Raw genomic sequence first — 24,126 nt, forward strand, 5'->3', positions numbered from 1 at the left:
TTTGGACAGATTGGGAGTGGATGAGAGGTGGGAATCAGGGAGGCCAGATAAGAGGAAGTTACAGGAGAAGGTTACAGTAGTCCAATCTGGAGATGACCAGTGAGTGGATGAGGGTCTTAGCAGCATCCAGGGAGAAAGGGTCTGATCCTGGAAATATTTTTGAGATGGAAGCAGCAGGACTGCGAGAGATGAAGGAGAGGGTGGGATCAAGAATAACTCCAAGACAGAACGCTTGATAGGAGAGACAGTTGGAGATGCAAGTAAGGAGAGAAGCCACTCGTCACCATCAAGATGGGAACGCACCAATAAAGTATCTACACATTTCGGTAGAAATACCCACCTTTTTAAAACAGTGCTTACTGCAATATTTTATTTATTTGTTCTGCGCTTCTTCCCAGTAACATGTAAGTGACAGCACAAACCAATTGTCCACATTATAAATGGCATTCCTGTGAATTCTAAAGCCTATTCGGAAATGTATTTATTTTTGTTAGCAATTTCAGTCAGCTAATTAGGTACATGAAATATAGTAAATGCAAATGAGGAGGAGGAGAAAAGCTGAATATACCTAAAATGTACAGAATCCAGTTTATTATGCATTTATCATCACCATAAGGGAAACTACTTGGCAAAACTTCTCATTGTCCTACATGCATATTCTCAGAAGCATCTCACTGTGACAACAACCTTTACAATTAGATCACTTTTAATAGTAAACTACAGAATCCACATGTTGGAGACAACAGATTCAACAAAATCAAACATTGATCATTCAATCAGGTGTGTGAAGCAATCACTCAGTAAGTAGAAAATGAATCCAAACATGATCCAATTAAAATGTATCACATTGTATAGTGGGTGCAACAATTATACAGAAATGTATGTGGCCAGAAACATACAAATAGATAAAACAGATAGACAAAGAGATGGATTGATACAGGCTATTTTAGGATTGTGTTCACAGAACTTTTCAATTAAGAGTTTTCTTTATATTGCCTCCAGATATCATTGCAATTGCCGCCCCTACCCCTCAAATAGTATACTAGGCTTTTCAAAACAATAACAACTTAATCCTCTGCAGTATAATTTAAAGTGTTTGGCGGGAGGTCCAAAACAATCTTAATTACATTGTGATAAATCACAGATATCCTGCCATAGTTTACATGGCTTCCTTGAAACTTTAACCTAATGTCTACAACTAGTACAATATTGTATGAACAGCGTGGACTAAGGGCCTGATGCATAGCGCTCGCAAGCAGGTCGATGGCCGGGCAGTGCGCACGCGCGAGCCCCGGAGGTATAAGACGGGGCAGCTGTCGATGTTGAACAACAGCTCGCCCCGTTCTGTAGGCGGCGAGCTCTATTAGAGCAGGAAGTTCACTGGGGCTTGTGGTGGACGAGACCCTACCAAAAGGGTCTCGTCGCAAGCCCGATGGTTGCGATAATCGCGACCATCGCCAGGCCTCCCGCTAAAGCTGTGGGTGGTCACCCACAGCTTAGCGAGCAGCTTGGAGGCCGGGGTAAAAAAAGAAAAAAAAAGGGTCCGCCCTGATTCAGAGCGAGCGCCTCTGAATCAGGGCCTAAGTCCCTATAACGCAATGTTATTGATATAATTGCCTTGAGTGAATTATATCGTACTATTTTGGAACATAAGCACTTCAGAAGCTCAAAATTACAGATCTGTCCTCATACATCTAGCCTCAATACACCAAGCGGCGTGAGATGCCTGGTGCGAGTGAGCTGCAAGGTCCTTTGCGACTCTGCTAGCGGCGGGAGCAGTTTTCGCCCGAAAATGCGTTCTAGTTGCAATATGATGTGACTGGTATGCGCCAGGAGACAGTGCTGATTAATTCATCTGCGACACTTGTGTATCTGTGTGCGACTGAGTCTGAATCTGTACACGAAATATTACGATGCAGCGGACGCAGCTTTTTTCCATGCCAAGTTTCATTGTGAGTCATATACAGACACAGGTGCACACAGATATACAAGTGTCACATATCCCATTAATCAGTGCAGTTTTCCTGGTGCGTCCTAGTTACACCACATTGCCATTAAGCCAAATTTACGGGTGAGAAAGACGCAAAAATATGCCCGGTGCTTGCAGAGTCCATGGACACATGGAGCGTTAAGAGGGGCTGTTTGGTGCTACTGCAGCAACATTGTATGAGAACACATCTATAGGTCTTATGCTGGCCATACACTAATACGACCAGTATAAGATGAGATTCATCTTATGATTTCCCTTGAACTCCCCGGCAGCTCCTTGGCAGTCCCGGCCACACGATTGACATGCGATGTACATACGATCTCACGATACGATCGATCTGCAGTTTAGGAGGGAAGGTCATTGAAAAAACACACTTCTTCAAAATGTAACTAAAATGACGCCGGTCGGATGGACGATGCACAAATACACGGCACGATCTGCCTACGATTACGATAGATAATATGGGCTGCACATCTGATCATATGATACGTTTTGAGAGCGCCGGGAGCGTGCATCGGATTGTATCCTACCTAAATACTACACGATTTCGACACAATTCATCATACGACACGTCTAAAATCGGCCCGAAATCGTGCTAATGTATGGCCAGCATTAAACTGTGACCGCTAATCAAAAGAACGAGCACTCCCACATAGATCTATATACTACCAAAGCAATCATTCTGCAATGTAAGCGAAAGGAGATATAAAAGCTAGATGCAGGCATAGGCGCAATTGCGGCGAGTCTACCCAATGTTATACAGCAACAATGATTTAAAAGGTAAATCTTGTAAATTATTGCTGCTTTAAAACATCAGGCAGACTCACCAGAAACCTTACGTGTCAGGTATACAGCTCAAGAGAACTCCCTGCAGCGAAACATATCCACCTGCAAAAGTTACATGTTGCCTTCATGTAATTCCCCATAGCGTATAGAGAGAGAATTTGGAGCAGTCCCGATAAGGTTTACACCACTTTTGTTAATACTGGCTACACAAATACACATTATTTATAAAAAATTCATCAAGTGCACATGTTATGATTCAACCAAATTGTGCTACACAAAAAAAAACCTACCGAACCACAGAAACAATTTGCAAACTTAAAGGAATATGTGCCACAAAGAAACAAATCTACTTTATTTTTTTGTGACATATTAGCACTAATATAACATACAGTACGTGATACGTAAATGGTATGCAGTCGGGATGCAAACGGTTGAAATGCCGACCGCTGGCTTCCCGACTGTCAAATCCCAGCAGGGAACTAACGACACACGTCGAAATCCTAATGACAGGCGTCGAAATCCCAACGCCTGTCATGAGACCTACACCGGGAGCCCGACGCTCGGCATACCAAACAAAGGTAAGCTGGTCGCGGACAGCCGCACGGGTGGGGGGGCGGCGGGGACTTAGGGTTAGGCACCCCCCTGGGAGGGTTAGGGTAGGGGAAGGGGGCGTTAGCGTTAGGCACCCCCCCCGGGAATCTTAGGTTTAGGGTGCGGGGAAGGGGGGTCTTAGGTTTAGGCGTGGAGGGTTAAGGGGGGGGGGGAGCAATAGTTAGAATACTTACCATCGGGATTTTCAGGGCTGCCATTCTTCCGCTGTCGGGATTTGAACCGTCGGATATAGGTCTGGCGGTCATTCTTACCAATCCCATGTAAATATATAGCGTTCCGGCTAGGCTGTTTTAGAGAGGCGCCACACCATGACCAATTTCAAGTGGGTAGAATGCACCCTGCCCCTTTTGATGGCACCCCGCTAAAACAGCTCGTGAGCTACAGTAAAACTGCGGCGTAGTGATTACAGTCGGCGAATAGATGCCAGGCGCATGCGTCCGGCATCTATTCCCAGAGAGAGGAGAGCTTGGGGACATCCCGGCATGTCCGTAAGTGTCGGGCACATCCCCAAGAGTGATGAAAAGGGAGCGCTTCTTAAAGACACACACCCTTTTCAGGCGAGCGCCGGAGTACCCATTCTCTAGGTCCGGCGCCGTGAACGCTAAAATATACACATAATAGATTTTACATTTATTACATATCTTCACATAATATATTATTGCTTGAGGCGCACATCTATACTTCTATATTGGGACGACTACATGTAATTTTAGAGAGACATTATAGAGAATCACCAGACCAATGTATTGAGTGAAACGTGAAAGCAAAGTAACTATTCATTTACTGCAAGAGTAACAGTGGCTGATGACAATGACAGAAATGACAATCTGTCATCTCTGCCCAAGCCTCTAACCCCAAGCCACTTTTTAATACTGCATGGGTTTCGTTCTGATCGAAATGAAATAGTACACACGTGACCAATATGAGTGAGTACAAATGAACACACTTTATTTACAAGTAACAAACAAACAATTAACAAACATACAAAGTATACTGTATACTCAACTTTTGTCTGTGTATTCAGATGACACCGGTAAATCAGCATCTTCAGCATAAGATGTACTTCATCTTATCTTCTTCTTCATGGGGTATGGTACCAGGGAGCCCTCGTTTCTTCAACGCCTGATTCAGTCTATATACATTGGCAGCATCCTACTGCAGTCTCAGATCTACCACGAGCTAATGGGTCCTTTGTGTACCTCTGGTTTATATACCTTAGTCTGGGGTGTTGGCTTGCTGGATATTAAGCCCATATTAATTACATACAGTGCTAGGTATCAAGCACTCATTGGTCCAGCATAGCATTGACCAAGCTTATCTCTCTTGCACATGCTCTGTAAGCACTAAGATATACTCAAAGAGATACAGTAATGACGTATCCTAATGTCGGGAGATGAACTCTATTTCAAGGCTCCTTTGTGTGTAGAGTCTGGACAGCACTGCTAATTTCCCATAATGCTTAGCATCTCTACACACTTTACAATGGAATGTGGCTAACTGATAAGAACATAGAAGCTATGAATGGCTCATTATACTTTTAGTAGTAGAAATGGCAGGCAGGAGCTAGGCCTCAATATTTATGGCTTATTTGACCCCAAAAGGTCATTTGACCATTCTATGGAAAAACAGCAACTGTATTAAGACAATCTCTTTTTGCAAACCTCAAAGAGGCCTAGCAAGGGGTATATATGTGTGTTACAACTTATATGCCTATGTAGAAATTAACGATTTAACCCACTGATTACAAATACATTTAAATCACTTCTTACCCCTTAGTCACCCAACCCACCTACTACTATCAGTGCACAAGATCTTGCTTCCTAGTTCAAGAACAAGATTGATAATATCCAAAATGAAATGGTATGCACTTCCTCAGCCAGGGTCTTGTTCAATTCCCTACCTGAACCCAGTGGCACGTTCTCATCATTTGACCCCACTAATGAAGATGAAGTATCTACATTCTTCTCATCCTCCTACTCTATTACCTCTCCTCTAGATCCTATACCCTCACAAATCAGTAAAGCTCTGTCTCCTGTGCTCATTCCACACTAAAATCTGTCATCTCTCTCTCTCTACTGGTATCTTTCCATCACTGTTCAAGCATTCAGCGATCACTCTCATTCTGAAAAAACTAAATTCTGATCCTGACACTCTCTCAAATTACCGTCCTATATCCCAGCTACCTTGCCCCTCCAAGCTACTGGAGAGACTTGCCTACACTCACTACACTCACCTCACCCACAACTTATTGGACCCACTTCAGTCAGGCTTTCGTTCCCAACACTCCACTGAGACAGCACTGACAAAGGTAGTAAATGATCTGGTCACTACCAAGGCTAAAGGCCAGTACTCACTCCTAATTCTTATAGATCTCTCTGCTGCCTTTGACACTGTTGACCACTCTCTTCTCATACAAACACTACAATCCCTAGGTCTTCAAGACACAGCCCTTTCTTGGTTCTCATCCTATCTAATCGCTCGTTCACTGTTCGCTTTTCATGATTCTATCTACACTTCGTTACCTCTATCAGTTGGAGTACCACAAGGCTCAGTATTAGGTCCTCTGCTTTTCTCAATCTATACCACCTCTCTTGGCAAACTAGTCAGCTCTTTTTGTTTTCAGTATCATCTGTACGCGGATGATACTCAAATTTATCCTCTCCAGATTTGCCACCATCTGTGCTGGTCCGTGTCACTGAATGTCTGTCTCTCTGCCATTTCATCTTGGATGTCATCTCGCCACCTCAAACTTAATATATTCAAAACAGAATTAACTATATTTCCACCGGCCTATAGTAGTTACAAACCTGATATCTCTATTACTGTTGACAACTCGACAATCAATCCCACCTCACAAGCTCGCTGTCTAGGTGTCATCCTTGACTCTGAACTGTCTTTTGTTCCCCACGTTCAATCTGTCTCTAAATCCTGTTACATACATCTAAAAAACGTAGCCAAAATTCGACCAAATCTTACACAAGACACCACAAAAACTCTAATACACGCACTCATTATTTCCCACATTGACTATTGCAATAGTCTCCTTATTGGACTTCCCAAAAACAGGCTCTCCCCACTACAATCCATTTTGAATGCAGCTACGAGGTTGATCTTTCTCATCAAACGTTCAGTGTCTGCTGATCGACTTTGTCAGTCCCTCCATTGGCTGCCGATCTTCTACCGTATTCAATTTAAAATACTTACAGTCACACACAAAGCTATTAACCAAACCACAACAACATACATCTCTTCACTTATCTCAAAATATCTTCCAACCCGATATCTCCGCTCTGCACAAGATCTGAGTCTCTCATCCCCGCACATTACGTGTTCCCATGCACGGTTACAGGACTTTTTTCGGGCTGCACCCACCCTGGGGAATGCCCTCCCACGCACAATAAAACTTTACACTAGTTTCCAAACATTGAAGCGTTCTCTAAAAACTTACCTCTTCAGACAAGACAGGGACTTTCATCACATCGACAGATCTGCCCACATGCTGCTCAATCTGTCCATGTGATGAATGACCCCATGCATTTGGATATGGCTAGTGACCGACATATCATGCGGCCGTTCACCAGATCATGCGGTGTGTATGGCCCGCACGATATGTCATCCGACGCATCATGGGTTGGCTGGGTACACAGGTCATCTACTGTGTACCCAGGTTTAGGAGAAAGGGGGTTGGGTACAGTGAAGTAAGTTTGTGACCTGTAGGGACAATCCTAAGTATGCAATTTCCGGTAATACAACATTCATAAATAATTTAAGGTAAAATGTTCCTACTATGTAAACATGGTGTAAATCCCCAGATTTAGAAAAATGTAATAAATTAAGTGTGAAAATTCACGAAAGAATCCGCAACTGGCCACAAGATGGCACTATTGTGCTGCTGTAATCTATCAAGGGCTACATTTTAGAGGTGTGGTGGGGCGCTTTATGCTAGTGATAAAGAATGAAGGCCTTGTCTAACATGCTCATTTAGCAATTTATAGATCTGCCTTTTACCATTCAACTAACCAGCTGTTACAACAGCACAATTCTTTCATTTTCAAACAGCTATACAAATGCTTAAATATATATTAGGATTGTGGAAATCAGTTTAATCCCGATACTTGAATAACAAACAAAAGAACAGATTACAGACAAAATATAAGTGCTACGTTGCTATTATGATTTTAATAAATGTATTTCTCAGCATTGAGGACACCATTAATCCTGACCAAATCCCCAACACCAATTGCTGAAATGCAGCCCCAAACCTGCATGGAACCTCCACCATGCTACACTGTTTGCTGCAGACACTCATTATTGTACTGCTCTATAGCCCTTCAGCGAAGAAAACTGCCTTGTGGTACAACCAAATATTTCAAATATTGACTCATCAGTCCAGAGCAGCTGCTGCCATGTCTCTGCACCCCAGTTCCTAAGTTTTTGTGCATACTTGAGTCGCTTGGCCTTGATTCCACGTCGAAGGTATGGCTTTTTGCTCACAATTCGTCCATGATGACCACTTCTGGCCAGACTTCTCCTAACAGTACCTGGGTCCCACTGGTTTCTAACAGTTCTGAGCTGTAGGGCTGGAGAGTGGTACAATAATGAGTGTCTGCAGGCAACAGTGAAGCATGGTGGAGGTTCCTTGCAAGTTTGGGGCTGCATTTCAGCATATGGAGTTGGGGATTTGGTCAGGATTAATGGTGTCCTCAATGATGAGAAATACAGGCAGTACCATCAGGGAGGCATCTAATGGCTCCAAATTTATTCTGCAGCAGGAGAATGACCCCAAACATACAGCCAATGTCGTTAATAACTATCTTCAGCATAAAGAAGAACAAGGAATCCTGGAACTGATGATATGGCCCCCACAGAGCACTGATATCAACATCATTGAATCTGTCTGGGATTACATGAAGAGACAGAAGGAATTGAGCAAACCTACATCCACAGAAGGTCTGTGGTTAGTTCTCCAAGATGTTTGTAACAACCTCCCTGCCGAGTTCCTTCAAAAACTGTGCAAGTGTACCTAGAAATGAAACACTCACTAGAATTTAGTTCTACAAAACAAATGTTTTAAGGGAAAGGAAAAGTAAATAACTCTTAAAAGACACCTATGAAGCCTTTTAAATAGAATATTAAAACTAACCAGAGACGCATTAAATTAGAATAAGAAGCTTGGCTCAAGAATGGACACAGAGAGTGGACTCCAGCCATCAGCTTATCCTGTCCTAGTCTGACTGTGTGGGTCTGACCCTCTTCCCCCAAACCAAACCCCCCCCACCACACCAGTATAGGTGCTATGGTAGCTCTGAAGTTAATAGTGTGCCCTGTCTAAGATACCAGCCACTGTTAGGTTACAGCTTGGGCACCATTGGCGCCACGATTGGACCCCCTGGAGCATGACAGCCTGCCTGCTCGCTCCCTGTGCGGTAAGAGCACTATATAGAATAATCTGATAAAAACCGCTCACTGCGTAACCCTCATCCGCCTTTAGTCACAGCAGCCCAGCTCATTATACTCTCTCCGGCCGGAATCTTAACGCCTACATCGCTCCTGCTTTGGCCACAACAGCTGTATAGGATGGGTACTGGCTAGTTATAGCTGGATAGCGGTCACTGACAAGCTACACTCCCCCCTGTACTGTAATTCTGTCATTCTAAACCCCTGATTTCAACAATGTCCCTCTAGAACACCAAAGGCCTTCCCCCATTACCCTCTGCCCTATTCCTAGACAGTTGCTGTGCCATTTCCCCCCGGGTACCCATTCATAACTATGCTATAGCGCATATATGTTCCAGAATTCTAAACTGTGTATGTTTGCTGATCACAATCTTCCAAAAATGTCCTATTCTGCTCAATACCCATGTAGGACTACCCAAATGTACAATCTCTATTAGAACACCCTAAGCCCAGCCACAGAAATTAAAGCAGTTTATTACACGTTATCATTTTTATAAATTAAAAATACAAACAAAAAAAATCATTGTACTAAGAAAAACAGCTAACGCTTCCCCCTAGTGGTGAACATCGTTAAACTACAAGCAATTTAAAACGTTTTCCTGGATACAGCAGTAACAACCACCACCTGTGGCTCTCCTACTGTTATGGCATGCTGGGACTTCTAGTTCTACAACACACCTAGAGCCACTGGTTACCTAAACTTATTCTTACAAGATAAGTAAGTTGTGTGAGTGAACATACATGACAAGGACAAAGCTATATAGTAGTTTGTCCTTGGTTAATCTCAAGGGAAGAAAGTTGTTACAAATACAACATAGTTTGCAAAGTGTTCCTAATACGCGAGAATTAGATAATACTCAAATACATTTCTCTATATATTGTTGGAGGGTTTTTTCCCCCCTTTTTTAAAAAAAAATTTAAAAAAATAACACTTCTTTGTATTTGTGCCGTGTTAGCGCAGAATGTGTCCCATGCGGACCACAACAAAGAAGCATATATGCCCGTCAGTCGTGGTCAAATCACTGGTGGACGCTCGGTGCAACATGCAAATGGGTGATAAGGATGACGACTGGCGGCCACTTCTGAATGAGTCCGAATCTCTCCCACTTTCATTATGATTGTAATGTTTCTCCTGTGATCCATTCTCATTATTACACTGATATTTGTGTCCATAGCAATAAAGCAGATTCCCAGGGGAAAGAGACTGATTTGTATTTATTTGAACTTAATATTTTTATTATGTCCTGTTCTTTTTGTACACAGTTTATGCAGCTTTATTACTTAGTAACAATGACATCAGTTGTACGTACTATAATTTTAGTATGCACACCTACCACAGTGAAGTCCCATTTCCTGACTGTATGCAGTTATTTCGACATTCACAATGTAGACACCATAATGTCTACATAGCCTGCATGTCGACATTCAACATGTCGACACTGACAAAATGTTGACAGTCATGATTTTAGAGTTAACATTAAATTCAGCTTAGGCTGCAATTGCAGTTAAATTTAGCTTAAAATACCATTGTCGACATTCACAATTTTGACATACTGACTGTCAAAATAATATACCATACTCTCTCCTGACATAAACTGGCGCATATAGTACTGTGCTCGCCTGGAGCAAAGCATTCTGGCTATACGCCCTTGCCGCACATGCTACGCAAAATGCACCTTTATTTTCGGACGCATTTTGCTCTTGCGAATCAGACGCAAATTGTGACTGATTCTGCGTTAGCCCCATAAAGTCTAGGTATGGGGATTGCATTACTACTACAGGGCCAGATTTTATTACTGTGTAGTACTGCGAATGTAGAGGGCTAAACTGAAAGTCCCTTCTGCAATTTACACACGTGACATTAAATGTTATGGTAATACAGTGATGCTGTAAGGAATGAGCCCTCATTTCATTGCGATTACCTTGTTAGCGATAGGAGAGTTTCCCTAAAGTAGAAAATACCTCTATGTTCTGTCTGCTAAGGGAAGTTCTAGGGTACGTACGTACGGTAAGTTGTGAGCACAATTTAGACAGGTGTAACCATCAATAAACCATCTCTACGGCAAATAGAGTGTCACTACAGGTCATCTCCAAGCACCGACACCACAAACATACCATGATCTATTCCAGTCTAGACTGACATAGCATTTACCTTAGGGATGACAGCACCGAGTGTACACACAGCAATAGGTGAATCGGAATACAGAAGCTGTGTATCCGCATTAGACTTATGCTGCATACACACGTAAAGATTTTCTGTCCAACCAGCCAACTAGTTGATTGGTTGGAATGAAAATGTGGTAACGTAAGGGAGTAACTGATGATCAGCAATTTGCTCCTAAATGCCAGAAAACACATGAAAATGGCCGTCAGACAAGTTTGTTAAATGTTTGAGCTAAACAATTTGTTCCAACAACAGTTTTTGTCCATTTTCCGGTGTTTGGGAGCAAATTGCTGATTGTCATTTGCTTTCATACCTTACTGGATTTTCATTCCAACCAATCAACTAGTTGGATGGTTGGACAGAAAATCTTTACGTGTGTATGCAGCTTTACAGTGATTTAAATCTCACTTAAAGATGAACTACCACATACTGTACATAAAAGTTTTTAGTGCCTTTAGCGAATTACAATAAAAAGGTAATATGCGGCCACTTTAGAAATCTCCAGGTAAATAAACTGTTACCAAACAATTATGGATTTTCAATGTTTTCTTTATGCAATGAAAGATAAAAAAAATGAATTTTCTATAATAAAAACAGCAAAACCATTATATATAGGGGCGGATCCAATTAGCTGCAAGTGGCCATCGACAGCTCACGTTACGCATTTGTTAATAGGCACTCGTGCTGCACCTCCATAGGCTGCGAGCAGAATCTGCCTTCTGCAGATAATGGGCACTGCCACAACATAGCGTGCACGGCCTAAAATACTGACCTTGAATATAATGGCAATGGGAATATCCTCAGACAATGTATTGTGCTTCAAATAGAACCTCCCCTGCTTCATAACTAAGTTGGTTCTGCTTTTCTTCTCATGGGTAGAGCTGCACAAGATAAACAACAGGATATGTTGGAAACAAGGTATTTTAAAGAGACAATAGGTTATGTTAAAAACATTAAAACAAATTGGGATTCAGGCCCTAGAAAACCTCTATGTCTAGAGTAAAATAATGATATCTTCACTCCCCAAATATATGTCAACATCGGCCAGTTCAAAAGTAGCGTAAATGTGTCCGACCCCTCAAAGCAGAAAAATATGGCTGAACAGCACTAATAAGTTCAATTCGCTAGCCAGGCCTATTAAGGATGAACTCTGGCTAATGTAAAAGGTTAGGGTGTATAACCGTACAATAGAACTGCACAGTGTGTGTCTTCCTGCACAGCAACGATACGCTATTGCATTTAATATTCTGCTGCAAAAATCAATCTCTAACATATATGAAAAAGATACAACAGAGAACTTTTAGTAATTAACAATAATTATTTATTAACAATATGAATTCGAACAGCCATGTTCATTGGTCAGCTGGTGTGGAATAATTTATAAGGTGGATTTCAAAGCAGCACAATGGCTGGGAAAAGTCTTCAGAACGGTGGTGAGCTTTTAGGTCATTTCAGCTTGTACCCCAAAAAGGTGAGCAGCAAAAGTAGCTATAATTGGCTACCATTCCATAACATCACACCCTCCCCTTAATCTTCAAAAATATATACTGGACATACAACCATTACTATGAAACAGCTTTTACACAAACCAGAGGATATTTGTAAAAACATTCAACAGGTATTTAAGCAACCAATCAGATTCCAGCTGTCAGTCTAGTGCAGTTTAGGATTTGATAAGTAAACGAAATAATTGGTAGCTATGGGCAACATAAGTTAAGAGTTTGACTAGGATCAAAATAATAATGATATTGAATTATAATAAATAATATGATCTTTAAACCAATTAGTGACTTGTGATGACCTCCCTAAAATATATGGCATCATGCAGCAAGGAGAGGAGGAAGAAGAGGAGCAATACTGATGTGCAATGTTTCTCCATCAGTGATGTCACTGGCTCCTAATGAATAGTAGTTACATTCTTTTGTGTATTGCTTTAACCCAAGAAATAGATGACCTCACTAGACAACTCATCCACATTAAAAGGAAACTGTATTCTCACACAGCTATAATATATAAAAAGTATAAAAAGTATAGCCAAATGTATTTTCATTCCACATTTGTTTCTGATAAAAGTTCCCTGAACCAAAAGCCGCTATTACAAAGAGCCATTATTCAGTGTAGCCATTCCATAGATCAATACAAGAAATAACCTTGAAGATGGAAATCATTTCTCTGCTGGAGACAGATGCTTTTTGCCCTCACAGGGGAAATTCTGAGTTATATTTTCCAGGTATAGATTTCCGATGATACAGCGTTTGTGCCCCGAAAGTATAAGATTACATTCTGTGCATTCATAAGAACAGAGCTACAAGACTCTGAGGCCAACATATATTAAAATGCTCAATCAACTCTCGCACAATGGCCGGAGAACATATATCGCTGGAAACAAAGCAAGATGACATGGTTTCCTTTCTTATCACCAGATTCCCCTTAATCTGGGTACACATTATATATTGAACAATTTGTCGTTTTGAGGAGAATCGGTACGTCTAAACGTCCAATGTGTGCGCTCTCCTGTGCATCGTTCGTCATATCTTCTAATCTGCTGTGCATGAACAGCATATCAGAAGATCCGGTAGCCAACACCATGCTTCTCGATGCAGCGTGGGAACGATAGAACGGGTGGTTGTACGCCAGATTGTGTCCAATATATTGCGCCGTCGCTGGGTACACACATCGTCTAGTGTGTACCCAGCTTTACTCTTTTCAATCTAATAAGGTGCAATGAGAGAAGCACCTGGTGATGCAATTATTTAGGGGTGGGGGCCAGTTGGCAAGGGATGGCTGTGTCGGACACCACTGGGGTCCAGATTGAAAAATAAATATGGCAGACATATAGCCTGTACAGAGGGATAGCATAACGCTACAGGAGAGATTCAACTAGCCCAATAGCACTGCGAGGAAAAAAGACAAATGTTTTCCTTGCACAGTTACCGGCAACATGCGCAGCAGCACACTGATCGCGATTTAGACGGTACTTTGCACTTACTTGATTCTCCCCCTATGTCTAGAATACAGCTTTCCCTGCGCAAGGCACAAGTACACAACATTATTGAAGTTAGTGTCTCTTTACTACATGTACAGACCTATCGGGAGGTGGGGACTTGTTAGTATGGAGGCTCGGGGCTGCCAACAGTGCTCTCACACGTAGCCTGCAAGGCGAAATCCATCACAGTGCCGGGCTCATGGCTCCACCTCTCAGGCAATAGCAGCGTGAGCAAGTGGGTGGATGGGGTTGGCAGAGGCAACCAATTGTGGCCGTGTGAGCATAGGTACAGTAGACGCAGAAGCCAGGGCAGGAGGTGCCGCATTGGGACCTCCCACTTCACCGGGTCATGTAAATGCGGCACTTCCTGTGCCGGTTTCTGTGAATGTCAGTCCTGTCCCCATCTGAGCCTTATTGTGTGTGACTGGCAGTTGGAGGGAGCTATAAATGGGAGGGGGGGGGGGGGGGTTTGGGCTGCCACGTGCCGCCTGCTCTACTGCGCATGTGGTAGCCCTACATTTAGCGTAAATAAATAATATATACCCTGTGTACAAATTAGTTGCCTCCACTGTATCTTTAGTGATAGATAGATTTAAAGAAATATGCAGAATAAAGAGATCCTGTTACACCGAACCTAACAAAAATGTACGGTAACTCTAAAACATATTAAATCTGTTAGAACTTTTATTCGAAAATCATTGTTCTCTTAAAAAAAAAAAAAAAAAAAAAAAACGACCAGATGAAGGACTACACATTGCCAATGAAGCGAGAGAACCATACCTGGTCACTGAGGCCCCAACGGCCCCTTTCCGGTCAGCTTCCACAATAATCCTATTTTTGGACAGTTGTTCTTGAATGAGAATCACCTTTTCTGCACCTTTTACAATAAAGTAGCCACCTGCAGGAAACAAGAAACAAACATCGAACATAAAATACTTTACATGATGGATCACGCAATGATCTAATCAGTATTGCTGTATAGTTTTTAGCAACAGTAGGTAAATTCATGGCGAGCTGACAGAGCCGCATAATGTGCTTTACTACTGGCACAGCGCAGGCTGGGTGGCACCCTACAAGGCTCTAGCTGTGGTTGCTGTGTGGTCACCACCAATTTCCACAGTCATACTGTAGGACTCACATTTTCAGTTAAATCCTATTTGGCCCACCGCCTGCCAGTTATAAACAAGTACATCACCCTCTTCAGGTGAATAACTGGATGACACTATTTTAGTACACTGTAGGAAAGCAGTCTCAATACTAGGAAGAACAGTCTAGTCCCTGCAAAGAGCGCCTCAAGCGCGACACCATACATCCAACCAAATAAATCAGAGCGCGCACACACAAACACTCAGAAACATTTGGGGGGGTATCTAGTCATGTCGACATTTAGAATATCGACACCATAATGTCGACATGGTCTGAATGTTGACATTGTGAATCTCGACAGTCTAGGAGTAGGGTTTTAAGCATGAAAAAGCCATATCGACATTATGACCATTTCAACATAACATCCATGTCGACATTAAGACAATGTCGATATCACATACCACACTAAATCTTAGGAACATTGTTGGTCACAGACGGTAATACAAAAATGTTATGGACCATGGAGGACAATCTAAACTAAACAAACCGGCGATATTTTTTCTGTGTCAAATGCCGCAAAAATGGTGCCTGTATTAAAAAACAAGAAACAAAAACACACATAGCATATAAGTCGTTCTCAGCAAATATTTCAGCACAAAGATGCAGCAAGAGGCTCAGCCGCAACTGACAACAGCTACAATCACTCGCTCCTAAGCTGAGCCCTAGAGATCAATGGTATATTCTCCACTGTACAGAAATGTCCGCCTCTCACCTGGATCCAATGGGCACTCGTTTAACTTGGCAAACTCAGCTGGAGTCTTCCCGGTAAGGACACAATTGGAACTACGTAGCATGATGGGCATTCTGTATAGTAAAAGAAAAGGGAAAACACGAAGCACAGCTCGTCACAAAAATGTTACGGTTGAACGTTACAAAAAGGTAGTAAATTTACCAATACCACTCGTTAGTCATCTTATATAAAGCAGTTTATAAGTCCTCATAGAGCGGTATAAAATTGTCCATAAACGTTGCCATATTGGCCAAGGCAGCCAATTCGGCCTCACCACGGGCATAATGCCCAATCACATTACTCTGATCATTAATTGGACATCCATCTTTGAATGTGTGCATACAGGCCCAAGATGCATCAGCATTCTAACTATCCTGTATCCACTAAGCTTCAGTCTACTATATCTAAAGCTGGGTACACACTTAACAAATGTACTCAGCCCGATGTCTCGTGCGGCGGAGGGGTGTCGGCATCGGCAAGTGCATCTACAGTTGCCGATGCCGAAGTGACAAAAGGGGCCGTGCTGCTTTCGGAAAACTAATGCAATGCAACTAACTTTAAGGGAGCTTCACAAACTTTCTATCACCACTGAATATATTGGATTGATCTGCAAAAGGGCTTTCAGGGGAATTCAATATGGAGCTAAAACTCAGTTTTTGAGTTAATATCGCACCTAGGACGTCATTATCGCAGGTTTTAGTTTTACACTGTATTAAATTTCAAAGACTTTTCGCAGGTTCAAAAAAAAAAAAAACGGGGATAACTTTTCACCACTGAATAGGTGGCGAAAAAAAGTGCAGAATTGGGGTTTAGGGCTGCAGGCTTAAAAAAAAATAGCCTGCACCCCTGGGAACGACATTTTAAAAATAACTGTCAAAAAATAAAAATAAAAATAGGGACACCCCAAAAAATTAATTTAAAAATTGGGGTGAAAAAAAAAAAAAAATGGGAAAAAAGTGTTTAACAATAGGGAAATAGGTTCAGGGCTATTCTGCAAGTATGCGGCAGGTGTTTTCTAGAATAGATTATTAGCGGCAGGTGCATAGTTGCAGAATTTTTAAAAACTTACTTTAGGGACATAAAAATATGCTAGTACCAATTTTCATGTACCCCAAATTTGATGGGACCACTTGAAAAAACGAAAAAAATAACCTACGTGCTCTTCTGCATCACTTCTTCAATGTCGGGAAAAAAACACCTGCTGCGGCTATTTAAATCCCCAACTTTCATTTACAGGCTAAAACGGGGGTACCCATAGTGATCCCCCATGTTTTTACAACTTTAGGGGGGGTCCTACAAATTTTTCCTGGAAAATTTTGTTTTTTTACGCAAATCCCACTTTGCACCTTCCCGTTTTCGTAGATTTGATACTGAATACGGGGATAAAGCGGGCGCGCGCCCAATACTTTATCCCAGAAAAATCTCAGCTATGAAACGTAAACTTCGACAGCGAAGTTTACGTTTCATATTGAATACCCCTCTTTGTGTTCACCGTTATAGAGGGCAGCAATTGATGAAGCAATCACATGCTGTCCTCAACGGCAATTATCGCTCCCACCTAGCATAGATACTTGTCAAAAGTGAGGCTCAACGTCATCAAAGAGGGAGCATGTACTATCACGTTAATGAAAAAGATGTGCAAAATCAAATCTTTAAAAACTCTGGATAGACGTTTCTAAGAATTATTGTCATCCTTAAGACATCATTATATATGGATCAGTGAAGTCTGAATACTAAACCCTCACAGATATTTACAGTTACTGAGCATCTCGTATTGATTTTCTTTCGATTCGTGTTATATTACTTTTCTGAAGTGTGCTGGCCCTTAATCAATATCAGCAGGGCAGTATGGTTATGCATTTGAAACATTGTCAAGTTTCTGCTCAATTAATATATTCATTTAATGCTGAAAATTACAAAATAAAAATTCACATTTTTATAGTTGCATCACAAACTGAATTTCCACATTCAAGACCAGACTGGAGGCTTCAAATAGCCTGGAAACTGCCCTTCGGCCAGCTAGTAGCTTGAATCATCACTACAATAGCAGTAATACATAATACAATTTTACGGTAGCTGCTGGCACAACATGCAGTTTAAGGGACAGAACTGAGTTGTTGTACATGACCAGTGCCAGCAGCTTCTCCCACCAGGTCTGGATCTGAGCGCTCAATCTGCACACTGAATCAGAAAGACCAGAGAGCAGCTGCCAGCAAGAAGAGATAGGCATCTTAAAAAGGAGGTGGGAGAATGTGTGCTTAGAGAGCTCAGGAGCTCATTCAGACCCGCTCGCTAGATGCGTCCGCTCGCACCCAGTGTATGCAAATCCTGCGCACACCCAGCAAGGCAGGCGATCACAAGGCATTAGCACGCCCACTATGTCTTGGCGTGCGATCACTTTGTGTATGCAGACTCCCACCAGCCATTCATAAGACGCCCACTTGCGCACGTCATCTCCTGGAAGTGCTTGAAACCACTGGTACATCGAGCACCATCGGATGCGATCGTAGCGCTTGATGTTGACTAAACCCTGCCGCAAGCACTGCTATCACTTCAGTGTGAATACAACCAGGTGACGTGTACAATGATGCTGCCTCTTAATTGTGCACGCCTTTGAAACGGCGTTAAGACGCTCAGGCACGCCTGCGTTCGCACCTCCACTCCCACAGTTTCTAGTGGCCTGCCCCTGTTACCACAGACAAACGGCCTCTTCTGTCACTCATTCAACTGGGCTGTCTATACTGGGCAAGCGAACACATCCCGATCGCTCACAGTGGTTCGCATATGCGCATGCATGTGCAGAAAGCGACAATCGGCCAGCTACGAGCTAACCCATCCTAGCGAGCGGGTCTGAATCAGCTCCGTAATCAGCTCCTTAAATCAGGTGAATGGTGTAGGAATCACAACGGTTTCTATATGTGCCTCACACTTTTTATGGGGCCAAAAGTAATGGGACAAACTAAACAATCCTAAATCTAACTTTCACTTTTTAATACTTTGTTGCAAATCTTTTGCAGGCAATTACAGACTGTAGTCTGGAACGCATAGACATCACCAGACGCTGGGTTTCATCCCTGGTGATGCTCTGCCAGGCCTCTACTACAAATGTCTTCAGTTCCTGCTTGTTCTTGGGGCATTTTCCCTTCAGTTTTGTCTTCATCAAGTGAAATACATGCTCAATTGGATTCAGGTCAGGGGATTGACTTGGCCATTGCATAACATTCCACTTTTTTGCCTTAAAAAACGCTTTGGTTGCTTTTGCTTCGGGTCATTGTCCATCTGCACTGTGAAGCGCCGTCCAATGAGTTCTGAAGCATTTGACTGAATATGAGCATATAATATTGCCCGAAACACTTCAGAATTCATTCTGCTGCTTTTGTCAGCAGTCACATCATCAATAAATACAAGGGAACCAGTTCCATTGGCAGCCATACATGCCCACGCCATGACACGACCATGAGGTGGTATGTTTTGGATCATGAGCAGTTCCTTTCCTTCTCCATACTCTTCTCTTCCCATCACTCTGGTACAAGTTGATCTTTGTCTCATCTGTCCATAGGATGTTGTTCCAGAACTGTAATGGCTTTTTTAGATGTTGTTTGGCAAACTCTAATCTGGTCTTCCTGTTTTTGAGGCTCACCAATGGTTTACATATTGTGGTGAACCCTCTATATTCACTCTTGTGAAGTCTTCTCTTGATTGTTGACTTTGACACATATACACCTACCTCCTGGAGCGTGTTCTTGATTTGGCCAACTGTTGTGGTTTTTCTTCACCAGGGAAATAATTATTCTGTCATCCACCACAGTTGTTTTCCGTGGTCTTCCGGGTCTTTTGGTGTTGCTGAGCTCTCCGATGCATGCTTTCTTTTTAAGAATGTTCCACACAGTTGATTTGGCCACACCTAATGTTTTTGCTATCTCTCTGATGGGTTTGTTTTGATTTTTCAGCCCAATGATGGCTTGCTTCACTGATAGTGACAGCTCTTTGGATCTCATATTGAGAGTCGACAGCAACTGATTCCAAATGCAAATGTCACACCTAGAATCAACTCCAGACCTTTTACCTGCTTAATTGATAATGAAATAACGAGGGAATAGCCCAAACCTGTCCATGAAATAGCTTTTGAGTTGATAGTCCAATTACTTTTGGCCCCTTAAAAAGTGGGAGGCACATATAGAAACCGTTGTAATTCCTACACCGTTCACCTGATTTGGATGTAATTACCCTCAAATTAAGTCTGAAAGTCTGCAGTTAAAGCACATCTTGTTTGTTTCATTTCAAAGTCATTGTGGTGGTGAATAGAGGCCAAAATATGAAAATTCTGTCAATGTCCCAATATTTATGGACCTGACTGTATGCAGATATATTGGGCATCAGCTGTGTTGCACAGCCAACGTGATATGTCTGTGAACGACGTCATTCACAGACACATCGATAAACACCCACTGAAAAGCCCACGATATAGATCGGCCTTTCAACTGAAAGGCCTATATGTCGGAGAGTGTGTACCCAGCATTCGATGCCTCTGTAAAGTATAGAGCCAGAGACGGGAAGATGATGTGGGGCCATATAACAGTGATGAATGGTCATTTATTCCCTTCCTCAAGAAACTTGCTTATTACAACTCTTTAGGTGACCAAGAATTTATTATATTCCCTCTCGATTACTTAAGATCATGTTAGATCTACTGCCACACGCTGTGGGAAAATCCAGGATTCATTTAAAAAAAAAATGTTGATGCAACCTTACAGATATTTCTATATTAGTTCATTCATAAGTGTGCCCTGTAAGTCTAATTAAGGTACTTGCTCTTCCACGTCATCTAATGACTTCACAGCAGGCCTCTTTATATGAAGAAATAATAAGACAATCTCTGCCACTGCAATAGTTGGTATATTTGCCTAGAAGGTCCCTAGGAAAGTTTGAGAACATATAACCCTCATGTCTAGATACCGCTCTAATCAAGTCACTTACAATCTGATTGTCCCCTGGCTCTGTGCTATAGCACAGTACACTGTAATATCTTTTATTTATTCGTTATTGCCATTGCCTGGTGACGGCTCTAGATTTGCTGTTCATTTCACCTTATTTCCTTCTGTACCCTTCTTGCTGTTTTAATAAAATTAAAAAAAATGATATAGGGCTCAATAAGCCTTGATTTGCTGATAGGTCTATGTACTAAGCCTTGGAGAGAGAACGTGGACGGAGATAAAGTACCAACCAATCAGCTCCTGACAATTTTTTTCTTTTCAAACACAGCCTGTAGCTGATTGGTTGGTATTTAAGCTCTCCAAGGCTTAGTACATAGACCCCATAATCATCAGGCATAATTGCAATTTTAAAAGCCAAACAAGCTTTCACTTCAGCAACTTATATTATGTGTGTCATAGTCATTTCACTGTACGGCACTACATACACTTGGTGGGGTCATATAAATAAATAACATCGTGAAAGTTACGTATAATATGTAATAACCCATTACCTGCCAATGGGTAAAGCATTGCGGATAATTCTTTGGCTGCCTCTTGTGTATTCAATATCAACAGTGATAGATGCAGAGTAGGTCATGTCTCGGAGACGACACTAGAAGAGAAAAGGACTGCAGATTACTAGAGCTGGTGAGCCGGGTATCGCAGCCTGGGAACTCTCCCTTCCCCCCCACAGACAAACACACAAAAAATCCCTATTATGATCCAATTTAAACCTACTGAGCCAAGTGACACCCAGCAAGCCATTGTTCAAGTTTTCCACAAATACGTGCGGCCATTAATATCGATCCTGTTGCTTGGTCCAGCAGCAGAAGTGACTAGTGCCGACCACCAAGACTTAATCAAGCTGGTCAGATATTGATCACAGAGAGCTACTGTACAGCATCCATACCTCATGTGGCGATACCGGTCGGGTTACATTGAAACTTTCTTCTACGTCTGGAACTCCAACATAAATATTAAGGTACCTGCAAATAAAAAATATATATATATATTATATATATAAAAAAAGTGGTTTTGTGGATTATGAATCATGAACAAACCATTCAAACCAAAAACTGATTCAGCATCTTTGTCACCTGTCTGTACATTTCCATCCATTAACTTTTTTTAGAAAAAGGCTGAAGAGTTACAGCAAGCTATATATATATATATATATATATATATATATATATACACACAGGCATGTCATCCCCATACACCCATTTTGAAGATAGGACCCATAAAACCCATGTTACAATAAAGTCTTCGGATGGAACCAATTGTTAAAAGTGATAATCACAAGCAAAGAAATTTTAATGTGAATTTTGGGTACCTAAGCCTCAGAAAATAATGTTGGTTAAGAAGCAATCGAGAGAAATGCAGATGAATTTGTCTGTAATGGATAATTATTCCAAAACTTTTGTTAGCATCCTGTCTACCGCTTGTCTATAGGAGGAGGAGGTAACTGGGCATGACCACCATAATTAGTGTCCATTCTAGCACCAGCGCCTGTCACAACCCGTGCAGTTCCTCTTTCCTGCCTGGGGTGTCACTCTCTGCACTGGTGCTTCTAGCACACACAGCTAATGCACCAAACTGCTGAGATGCAGACTGTCACGATACATACTAAGTTTTCCCTTATTCTCCTATGTTTTACCTCTGCTATGTTGTTCCAGCTAGCACTGAGGTCTGCTTGCGCTGGGACCGCACATTACTCCCGGATGACGCAAAGGCGTGCCTACATTGCATCCAGCTGGCTATGAGGTCTGTTCATGCTCTGTGCTCTCAGTGTGTTTACTCAGCATGCAAACTCTCCAAAACGCTATATGGAGACAGCCATGTTGGATTCAGTCACCTGACTTACCTCCACCACTCAGAGTGCTGCTCCCAGAAAAATTGATTGCAGCATCCAATCCCTGGGGATCCACCCCTATAAAAATTCCATTTCCTGATTGCCAGTACAACGTCGCTTCTGCTGAAGTTACAGCTCTGTGCTAAGCTCCCAGGTGCTCTGTATCTGAACGGTTCTAGTCCGTGTGATTCCAGTTCAAAGTCTGGCTGCAAGTCTCCATTCCATCTGTGCTCCAGTCTGGGTTATCCACGATGGGCCCGATTCAGCACGGAACGCAAGTCTGCATAGGCACGAACCGGGCCGCTGCGAAAATATGCTAATGAACCCAAATTGCAATGACACCGCAGCACAAGAATCAGACGCCCACCACTACATAATGCACTTCTTTACTCACATCCGCAATACCTCGCTAGACAGCGAAAACATCGAGAACCATCAAACCTATTAGCATAATAGTGGTTGACCTGACCTCACTCAGGATTTGGGCTGCTTCCTGTATGCAACTGTAGCTCTGTCTGTATCTTCTGTCGCAGGGGCTTAATTATGCACGCCCTTGTAACGGCATTCAAATGCATTGACACGCCTGTGTTTCACTGACCACCCCCCCGTCACCACCCCCAAACGGTCACTTCCTGTCAATGTGTGCCGAGACTGCGTGCTTCCTGCATTCGCTCCCTGCAGAACGCAAACATCGTCCGGGTGCATGCAAATTCGCGTCTGCGTTCCTTGCTGAATCAGGCCCCGAGACTTGTTCCTAACTCCAACCATCGGTCCCAGCCGATATCTCCAACCATCGGTTCATCATCATCGGCCCCAAACTGATCAAGTACTGCAATTCATCAACATAGGACTCATATCAATTAAGTTCTTCAATATCGTTCTCAAACCATCCAGCTCTCAATCCAGCATCATCGGTCTCAATCTGACTCTGCCTATTCTTTATTATATATCCAGTCCCATTCCAACCTACTGTTCAATAAAGACATTCTATTCCTGTCCTTGCCTTCGGGCCCATCATCCACTGCCGTATCTCTACCTCCTCACATCAATATACAAGGAGGTCCTGGCTCAAGCCACTCAAGTTCCTTCACGCCTCTCAAGTCTCCTCTTCAGCCTCCTACACCTGTTCCAACAAAACCAACCCTCAGACGTGACACAGGCCAGAGTGTGCTAGAAGCACCAGAGCAGAGAGCGATAGCCCTGGAAGGAACAAGGAACTGCACGGGTTGTGACAGATGCAGGGTGCTAGAATGAACACTAATTATGGTACAAAAAAAAAAACACATTAATTCACACCCTCACAAACAGCAAGGATCTGGAGGAAATGGAAACAGTCAGTGAAGAAGAGTTAGCTCTGGCTAAAAGCATGTTGATAGCACGCTCTTGACGAATTACGGAGGGTGAGCTTATAAAAGCAGCCTTAAACATAA

The 24,126-nt window shown here is 42.4% G+C and overlaps 1 protein-coding gene across 2 annotated transcripts in view; it reads right to left on the minus strand.

The window, feature by feature from the left end:
* The window catches only part of POLR3B (RNA polymerase III subunit B), a 166,449-nt gene that overhangs the window by 119,365 nt on the left and 22,958 nt on the right, over positions 1-24,126 (minus strand). For both annotated transcript variants that reach the window (XM_088478926.1, XM_088478925.1), the window contains exons 5-9: positions 21,755-21,830; positions 21,357-21,457; positions 15,854-15,945; positions 14,776-14,893; positions 11,782-11,890 (exon numbers count right to left, since the gene is read on the minus strand). In XM_088478926.1, coding sequence (XP_088335052.1) covers positions 11,782-11,890; positions 14,776-14,893; positions 15,854-15,945; positions 21,357-21,457; positions 21,755-21,830 — 496 coding nt within the window. The remainder of the gene's footprint in view (positions 1-11,781; positions 11,891-14,775; positions 14,894-15,853; positions 15,946-21,356; positions 21,458-21,754; positions 21,831-24,126) is intronic.

The sequence above is a fragment of the Taudactylus pleione genome, unplaced genomic scaffold, assembly GCF_031769625.1.
Source record: "Taudactylus pleione unplaced genomic scaffold, aTauple2 ptg000225l, whole genome shotgun sequence".
In the NCBI taxonomy this organism is placed as follows: Eukaryota; Metazoa; Chordata; class Amphibia; order Anura; family Myobatrachidae; genus Taudactylus; species Taudactylus pleione.